This window comes from Salvelinus fontinalis, chromosome 24, assembly GCF_029448725.1.
Source record: "Salvelinus fontinalis isolate EN_2023a chromosome 24, ASM2944872v1, whole genome shotgun sequence".
NCBI lineage: Eukaryota > Metazoa > Chordata > Actinopteri > Salmoniformes > Salmonidae > Salvelinus > Salvelinus fontinalis.
In genome coordinates, this window is record NC_074688.1 from 3,902,175 (window position 1) to 3,912,209 (window position 10,035).

General features: G+C 40.7%; 1 protein-coding gene across 1 annotated transcript; it reads right to left on the reverse strand.

The window, feature by feature from the left end:
• Positions 1–4,284: 4,284 nt before the first annotated feature.
• Positions 4,285–8,456, reverse strand: LOC129821781 (mediator of RNA polymerase II transcription subunit 29-like). Its single transcript, XM_055879419.1, has 4 exons — positions 8,262–8,456; positions 6,637–6,695; positions 6,451–6,535; positions 4,285–6,245 (listed from the first exon to the last, which is right to left on the reverse strand). Exons 1-4 carry the CDS (start codon positions 8,412–8,414, stop codon positions 6,018–6,020), a joined length of 525 nt encoding a protein of 174 aa, XP_055735394.1. The 5' UTR covers positions 8,415–8,456; the 3' UTR covers positions 4,285–6,017.
• Positions 8,457–10,035: the final 1,579 nt, after the last annotated feature.

The following is a 10,035-nucleotide window of genomic DNA, read 5'->3' on the forward strand; positions in this document are numbered from 1 at the left end:
CAAGGTTTTTTATTTTGACGTCCCAGTTGATTTCGCACTTAGTGAAAAACATAGGTCAATGCAACACTATTGTGGTAAGAGATATAGAAACAATTGGTGAGGTTTATTCACCTCTGAATTTACAGATCCCTTATGTGTGTGTATTTTTGATACTCACTCCCGCTGATTATAACCTTTGATTGTAGATTTTAGCTAAATTAGGATTCATTATAATGATGTAGTTACTAGAAGTATAACCTTTATGTTTTATGATAATGATGTAATTTGATAGAACCTCCTTTTGATAGAAGCTCAAATCTAATGCTTTCTTCACCTGCTACACTGCTCCCCAGCTGCCTGGATCTGTCTCTCCCAGTTTGGTACAGGTGCCCTCGCTACTCTCTCTCCCCCCGCAGTTTTGCTTGCCTACATCGCTGACTTTTTATTAATCTGCTGTTGGACTATTTGAATAGTGATTCTTCGGGCAATAAACAAACATGTTGGTGTTGTTCATTTTGCTGTTGTCTACCCTTGGCTTCGACAATGTTGGCGATACTTTTAGAGCCCGTTGCTCTGTGAATGAAGATATATGACTGTTTCTCCCTCGAGTTTTGTGAGAAACCACACGCTTGCTTTGTAAATACATGTGAGAACTATGCACATTTCTCCCAAACAACATGGGAGAAATCGGACTCTTGCGCTTACATGTCAGGACTGTCTCTCTGGACTTTACACATCTCCTCAAATATGTGGCATTAAAGACTCTAGTGACTATGGATTGTCGTTCAAGTGCTGTCTGTAAATCCAAATGTTGTAACCCCCGATCTAGACTTGCCATTATCTTGCTGCTTCTACTGTCTGGAAATGTGCAATCTAATCCAGGTCCTGACATTCTTACCCCTGCTAAATTAAGTAGTCAGAGTGGCCTGAAGTTTCTGCACATGAATGTAAGAAGACTTCTTCCGAAGCTTGATTTCGTGAATATATGGATAAAAACTGCTAACCGTTTATGCTTTCTGAAACCTGGCTCAAAAAATCTATTACAGACAAAAATATTGGCATAAATGGTAACAATGTTTTTCGTACAGATGGTAAATCTAAGGCTGGTGGTGTTGCTGTATACGTAAAAGACAAGTTCTCGGTGGTCGTTCTGACTTCTGTTACTAAACCTCAGCAATTTGAATATCTGTCTTTTAGCAATATAGCAGTACGCCCAGACCCCTGTTTTAATATATCCGTTTCAAGGTCTCAGTTTAGAGAAGAAGCCTCATGAGGTATTGGTCTGTCACATGCATGACCCAGTACTAGTTAGTCACATGAATGAAGCAAACGTTAATGATGAATAAGAAAAAAAACATGCAAATATGACTTGTCTGCAGTATATAAGAGAACAAACGGGACTGCCCCATTAGAGCTTCTGACAGACGTTCCCTATGGTGCATTAAGTTTGTTGGAACCTCTCCAGCGCTCTGACAATAAACAATGATTCATTTAAGATTGACTTTGAGTGTCCCTCTGTAGGAATTTCCACAACAAGACCAAGTCTATATTATGGCAAGAACAGCTCAAATAAGCAAAGAGAAATGACAGTCCATCATTACTTTAAGACATGAAGGTCAGTCAATCCGGACAATTTCAAGAACTTTGAAAGTTTATTTATTCAAGCGCAGTCGCAAAACCATCTAAGCGCTATGATGAAACTGGCTCTCATGAGGACCGCCACAGGAAAGGAAGAACCAGAGTTACCTCTGCTGCAGAGGATAAATTCATTAGTTAATAACTGCACCTCAGATTGCAGCCGAAATAAATGCATCAGAGTTCAAGTAACAGACAACATCAACTGTTCAGAGGATACTGTGTGAATCAGGCATTCATGGTCAAATTTCTGCAAAGAAACAAGTACTAAAGGACACTAATAAGAAGAAGAGACCTGCTTGGGCCAAGAAACACAAGCAATGGACATCAGAGCGGTGGAATCTGTCCTTTGGTCTGATGAGTCCAAATTTGAGATTTTTGGTTCCAACCGCTGTGTCTTTGTGAGACGCAGAGTACGTGAACGGATGATGATCTCCGCATGTCTGGTTCCGTGAAGCATGGAGGAGGAGGTGTGATGGTGTTTTGTTGGTGACACTGTCTGCGATTTATTTAGAATTCAAGGCACACTTACCCAGCATGGCTAACACAGCATTCTGCAGCGACACACCATCCCATCTGGTTTGCGCTTAGTGGGACTATCATTTGTTTTTCAACAGGACAATGACCCAACACACCTCCAGGCTGTGTAAGGGCTATTTGACCAAGAAGGAGAGTGATGGAGTGCTGCATCAGATGACCTGGCCTCCACAATCACCCGACCTCAACTCAACTGAGATGGTTTGGGATGAGTTGGATCGCAGAGTGAAGGAAAAGCAGTCAACATGTGCTCTGCATATGTGGGAACTCCTTCAAAACTGTTGGGAAAGCATTCCAGGTGAAGCTGGTTGAGAGAATGCCAAGAGTGTGCAAAGCTGTCGTGAAGGCAAAGGGTGGCTACTTTGAAGAATCTCAAATATATTTTGATTTGTTTAAAACTTTTTTGGGTACTACATGATTCCATGTGTGTTATTTCATAGTTTTGATGTCTTCACTATTATTCAACAATGTAGAGAATAGTACAAATAAAAACCCGAAATATACACATACATATATACATACAGTGCACTCAAAGTATTCGAACCCTTTCACAATTTCCACATTTTGTTTCGTTAGTCTTATTCTAAAATTGATTAAATACTTTCCCCCCTCAAATCCACAAACCATACCCTATAATGACAAAACGAAAACAGGTTTAGACATTTTTGAAAATGTATTAAAAAGACAGAAATATCTTTACATAACAATTCAGACCCTTTGCTATGAGACTCGAAGTTGAGCTCAGCTGCATCCTGTTTCCATCGATCATCCTTGAGATGTTTCAACAACTTAATTGGAGTTCACCTGTGTTAAATTAAATTGATTGGACATGATTTGGAAAGGTACACACCTGTCAATATAAAAGGTCCCACAGTTGACAGTGCATGTCAGAGCAAAAACCAAGCCATGACGTCGAAGGAATTGTCCGTTGAGCACCGAGACAGGATTGTGTCGAGGCACAGATCTGGGGAAGGGCACCAAAAAAATATATATCTGCAGAATTGAATGTACCCACGATCACAGTGGCCTCCATCATTCTTAAATGGAAGAAGTTTGAGACCACCAGGACTCTTCCTAGAGCTGGCCGCCCAGCCAAACTGAGCATTCGGGGGAGAAGGGCCTTATTCAGGGAGGTGACCAAGAACCCAATGGTCACTCTGACAGAGCTCCAGAGTTCCTCTGTGGAGATGGGAGAACCTTCCAGAAGGACAACCATCTCTGCAGCACTCTACCAAATCAGGTCTTTATGGTAGAGTGGCCACACGGAAGCCACTCTTCAGTAAAAAGGCACATGACAGCCCGCTTGTAGTTCGCCAAATGGCAACTAAAGGTCTCTCAGACCATGAGAAACAAGACTCGCTGGTCTGATGAAACCAAGATTGAACTCTTTGGCCTGAATGCCAAGTGTCTTGTTTGGAAGAAACCTGGCACCATCCCTACAGTGAAACATGGTGGTGGCAGCATCATGCTGGGGGGGATATTTTTCAGCAGCAGGGACTGGGAGACTTGTCAGGATCAAGGGAAAGATGAACAGAGTATAGTAGAGAGATGAAAACCTGCTCCAGAGTGCTCAGGACCTCAGACTGGGGTGAAGGTTCACCTAACAGGACAACGACCCTAAGCACACAGCGAAGACAACGCAGGAGTGGCTTCGGGACAGTCTCTGAATGTCCTTGAGTGGCCAGTGCCCGGACTTGAACAAATAGAACACCTCTGGAGAGACCTGAAAAAAGCTATGCAGCGACGCTCCCATCCAACCTGACAAAGCTTGATAGGATTTGCAGAGAAGAATGGGAAAAACTCTCCAAAGACTGGTGTGCCAAGCTTGTTGCTTTCATACCTAAGAAAACTCTAGGCTGTAATCGCTGCCAAATATGCTTCAACAAGGATCTCAATACTAATAAAAAAATATTAAAAAATAAAAATAAAAAAAGGATCTCAATACTCAATACCTGTTTTTGCTTTGTCATTATAGGATATTCTGTGTAGATTGACTGAAAAAAAACGATTTAATCAATTCTAGAAAAAGGCTGTAACGTAACAAAATGTGAACAAAAGTGAATGGGTCTGAATACTTTCCAAATGGACTGTGTGTGTATATAGAAACTGTATGTAAAAGTAAGAGAAATTAAAGTGAGTAAAAAAGATTTATTATAATTAAGACAAAGCTACTCTGCCACACAGAGGTTTTGCAGTTTGGTTGAATAGAAGCTGGTTTTGGACAGCTTTGGTACAGAATTCCCAACACATGACTCGGTCACTTCTCTGGTGGTTATATTAGGTAATGTGACAAAACAAAATAATATTTACACCTTGGGGCATACAAACTTGATTTAAGCTGAACTCACAGCAGCGGTAGTCAAAATGATCAGACTTGTTAATTTCTCTATTGAATTCGGAACAGCGCTGTGCAAGAATGTGTACCACCAGAGCCCGGCACAGTGTATGGCCAAAAAGATCATCAAGGCCATCAACCACCCACTGCCTGTTCACACCGCTACCATCCAGAAGGCGAGGTCAAGTACAGGTGCATCAAAGCTAGGACCGAGAGACTGAAAAACAGCTTCTATCACTAACTCAGAGAGGCTGCTGCCTACATTGAGACCCAATCACTGGCCACTTTAATAAATGGGTCACTTTATAACATGCACTCTAAATAATGCCACTTTAATAATGTTTACATATCTTACTCATATCACGTATATACTGCATTTTATACTATCTATTGCACCTTGCCTATGCCGCTCATCCATATACTTCCATGTACATATTCTCATTCACTGCTTTACATTTGTGTGTATTAGGTAGTTGTTGGCAAATTGTTAGATATTACTGCACTGTCGGAACTAGAAGCGCAAGCATTTCGCTACACTCGCATTAACATCTGCTAACCATGTGAATGTGACCAAAAAATTGCTTGGAAAACGTACTTCAAGCCAGAGATTAAATTTTTCGCTGTACTCCTAATCATCCCGAAATGATGAATCGAAAAGATCGAAATACTGAGTTTTTAATTAAACAGCCCTTTGTCAGCATGCTAGGTTAGCTAATGATACAGCAGCCCATTCGATTCAACAACACTTTTGTTGTGTTGTTGAATTCCCCCCAACGCTAACTGTTATTTTTCATGGAATCCAATGGGCTCCTATAGCATTGGCTAGCCTAGCATGCTGACAAACGGTCCACATTCTGGCAAAGCACCATTCTGAATCAAGACAGAGAAATTAACGAGAATTTGATCATTTTGGTTACAGTAGCGGGAAACGGTGCCACAGATGTCCCACCTCTTATTTAATTTTGTGGCCAAGCTCAGGAGCATGGAGCAGCATGGTTAAAAACAATGGCAGTATTAATTATGTGCTTTTCTGTCACGTATGCAATGATGTCGAGGGGAAGAAAACGTCTGTCAGTAACTTCGTTGTCGTAATATCGCAAACGAACATCACTGTTTCACCACTGGGCATTGCAGCTTTAAGTGTTTAACAGATTTTATTTTTGTGAAGCGAGCGAACGAACGAAATAAAAAAAGGGCATTGGCTTGTAAAAATACTATAGCAACCTTAGTTCAACACCTAGTGACGTCGTCAAGACCCCATTGGTGTCAAAAGTGGGATAGCGTTGTTGAAATTATGACTGGCTGGATCTGAGGCACAGTTGGTTTTCCATAATCTGAGGAAGTTGTAAATCTCATTACATGATGCTCGAGGACATTATTTTTGCTACTTTTCAGATTTTGGGGGGAAGAAAAGTGAAGAGGGGCATCCGTTAAACAGTTAAATCAACTTTGTATGTCTTTATCAATTATTACAACAACAAAAAAATACAAATAACTTTAGAAAAATAATAATATAATGAAATGCCCATTTCTACAGGACTCCTGGTGGCTGGCCCTTGCCTGCGATTTTCTTGGAGCACTCCAATAGAGCGTTATGAATGTCTTTGGCGCAGGAGATCTGCGACTTGATCATGCTGAGGTACTGTGAGTAGGACAGGGACTCTGTCTGCACGGTGTCAGGCTTGGTGGCTGTTGGGACCAGGTTAGGAGAGTGCTTGGCACTGTCAATGCTCTGGGATAAGCACTCGTAGGCAAGCCGCTATGGGGAGAAACAACAGAGGAGTAATAGTGAGAGGATGACCAGGCTGCCAGCTTTATCGATTCATAAACTCATAAAAATATGGTGAATGATGCTTGGCAGTCTAAAAGCCAAATAGAAAGAAGACATGTGTAGTAACAGGAGGTGGTGAACTATTTCACTGGAGCATGGAAATACAAGCAGGTTGTGTGTGTGTGAGACTCACTAAGCAGAGTTCCAGCTGATCACATAGGGCATAAAACTCTTCCAGACTCTTGTCAAACCGCTGTACACTGGCATCACTGCTCTTTCTGAAACACAAAGGAAAGTTGTGCATCTCCAGGTCCAGAAAATACACACTTATAGGCTGTGTATGTACCATTGAGAGTTAGGGGGGGAAAAGTGTACTTACATGCCATTGTCAATTGATGTATTATGTCCCAAATTTAAAGAGGCAATCTTCATGACATTCTAGACAGAAAATAATGCTTAGTTATCCTATATTTGGTGTAGCTACATTTTGCAACCCTGTACATAGGTAAATACAATATTTTGTTACTATGCATACATATTATATTGCATTATCACCATACTCACCGTCTCTGACCACTATTTGCAGTTCAAATAAAAAAGGTAGGCATTAAAAATATTGCCTAGTCTGACCATTACTACTGTTCCAGCTGGCTGATGTGCGTTATTATTTAGGTAGTGTAAAGCGTAACACAGAGAATTTTCAACCAACTTGTCTATACGTCCTCAATTCCCAACATGGAAGACAACGCATTGGCTAGTTGCAGATGGTTCATTTGAATTTAGAAAATGCTCCGTTAAATTAAATCTATTTTTTTGCTCCATTAGGTAATCCAACAATGTGTACGCTGCCATCTTGTCTACTTCAAATCTGAATTGGCCTGGGTCCCAAACCCTTCCCCTATGATCCAAATTAGAGACAGGTGTGGCACCGGCACCTTTGGTAATGCTAATTTTGAATTATATAATGAAAAATATCTTCCTCAGACAACAACAGTAGACAACCCCATAGTAGAATAGTTTACCTATCCAAGCTTGTCGCATTCTATGGGAGAAAATAATACGCATCTGGGCGCTTTCAAATTCCGAGTGGCACAGGGGGGGAAACATGCATGCCCAGTCATTACACAGGTGAGCTACTAGCCCTTCTAATGATACCAATTGATGCATTTGGAGTCATTTAATTTCCGTTATGATTAGCTATGGGGCAATGCAACGACCGCTGACGGAGCGCCGAAACTCTCTAAACTCACATAGGCCTATAGGGCCCGGCCTACACCTCACATGCGATAGAGATGTGGAAATATTTGGAATTTAACTTTCATATAAGCAATAAATAATTGTAAAAATACATCAGATACTTACTGTACGTAGTTTAGCAAAGTTGCTTTCTGTTTACACCCGGCAATTTTATTTTCAAAACCGACTACACTTCCTCTCATCACCGGGAGCTTAACTGGGGAGGAAGTTTCTTACCTTTGTTCACCCAGTGTTGTCACATTCTGCCGGGCGCAACTTTGCTAAACTGCCTACAGTAAGTTTACCTTATGTATTTGCAAGATTTTTTCCTCACTGATGTGAATGTTAAAGTTCCAAAAGGTTTCCAAACCCGTATCACAAACAGGATTAGTAACGTTACAACAGAGCGTCAGTATTGCAGTTCATTGATCCAGCTGTTATATGCCGGATTGATTGAGAACTCTAACGCTGGTTAAGGCTAGAGTTCTAGAGCTAGTCAGCTGGCTACAACCTTGGCTGAGTGCCCTCGAACTAAAAGACGCCCCCCACCTCACCTCCCAATTTAACTACTGGTTGAATGACACTCACCCGTCTCAATCAATGAGAATATTTGAAATAGACAGATGGCAGCGTACACATTGTTGGATTACTGGAAGGATCGCCAAGTAAAGGTTGGTCGAAAATTCGCCTTTTCCCCTCTGTGTGGCAGTGAAGAGACCAGACTGACCAGCCATTGTTACCAGCTCATGTAAACAAAACGGGGAGTACCTGGAGGCTCTCTTTTAATTGTGGAATAAGCATTTTGAATCGATGAACAGGGTCGAAATCTTGCTGTTGACTCAACTGCTGTTGTTGAAGTGTAGCAGCTTGCTGCATTCCAACTTGAGGAATCGGTCCACCGGGTTGTTGCTGTGCAGCCATTTTTTTTTGTGAACTTCTTCTTCTGGGAAGTTTTGCAGGGGACTACATTCTTTCATGGTTTGTTGCCACCACCTACTGGGTGGGGTGAAAAATGAATGGCGTTTTTGTAGGGTTTTGGGATAAACGCCGAAAATAAGGTCTGTGGTAAACACGGCTTGGGATATGTTATACGTTTTCCTCTATGATATTATCATCAGCTAACTTCACATTGTGAATTTATTAGAATTTGTGTAATAATAAAACACAAATTGCAAAGGCTTCATAATTCACAAAGGTCATATTATCTCATAGAACAAAGCGTATCTCCTAAACCTGTGTTAACCTCAAACCTTATTTTCAGTGTTTATTCCAAAACCATATTCTTTCGCCATTCATTTTTCTCATATGGTTGGCTGAACCAGATAACTTATTTCCTGGTTTTAGGACTAAATATATTTGCTACAAGTGAAAAACATATCACAGCTTATGCATTGTAGTGACCAGATACTCAAGTAGCTGCTCTAACAATGAAAATAAACGTCTTTAAAAATAGGAGGTAAGAGCAGGTGTCACCAGTGTGTGACCATCTCAGATATAAAGTGTTTTTTTTCTTCTCAAAGTTGCCTGGATGTCATACTTATGTCAGTACACTCTTACCCTAAGCATTATGTAGCAAATAAATCATCCCATTTTTTGTTAACCAAATACAGTAACAGTATGAGTCATAATACCCATAAAACCCAGCGGTCAAACTGGGAAATGGTTCTAATTGTTTTTCCACCATTCATTTTCTCCATATGGGATATTAGAAAAACTTAAAATAAGTGCTGTGTTTCGTGATGGTTTACCCTGGCGTGACGTTTTGATAACTGTAAATCTCTATTGGACAAGGTGATTTATCAATATACTTGCCTGTATTTACTCCCAACAAATGAAATGCTAATATGGCTATCATAAAGAACTACAGATGCCATGATAATCTGGATGAGAATGCTGAATCGAGGCAAAGGTAAAAATCTCTGGATTAACTATCTGATGCTAGGTAAATGTAGTAATGAATAAATTGTCTAAATGTACAATACTGTTCAAAAGTTTGGGGTCACTTAGATTTTTTGTGTGCATTAAAATAACATCTAATTGATCAGAAATACAGTGTAGACATTGTTAATGTTGTGAATGACTATTGTAGCTGGAAACGGCAGATTTTTATGGAATATCTACATAGGCGTACAGAGGCCCATTATCAGCAACCATCACTCCTGTGTTCCAATGGCATGTTGTGTTAGGTAATCCAAGTTTAGCAGGCTAAAAGGCTAAATGACCATTAGAAAACCCTTTTGCAATTATGTTATGACAGCTGTTGTGCTAATTAAAGCAGCAATAAAACTGGCCTTCTTTAGACTAGTTGAGTATCTGCAGCATCAGCATTTGTGGGTTCGATTACAGGCTCAAAATGTCCAGAAACAAAGAACTTTCTTCTGAAACTCGTCAGACTATTCTTGTTCTGAGAAATGAAGGCTATTCCATGCAAGAAATTGCCAAGAAACTGAAGAACTCGTACAACGCTGCGTACTACTCCCTTCACAGAACCACGCAAACTGGCTCTAACCAGAATAGAAAGAGGAGTGGGAGGCCCCGGTGC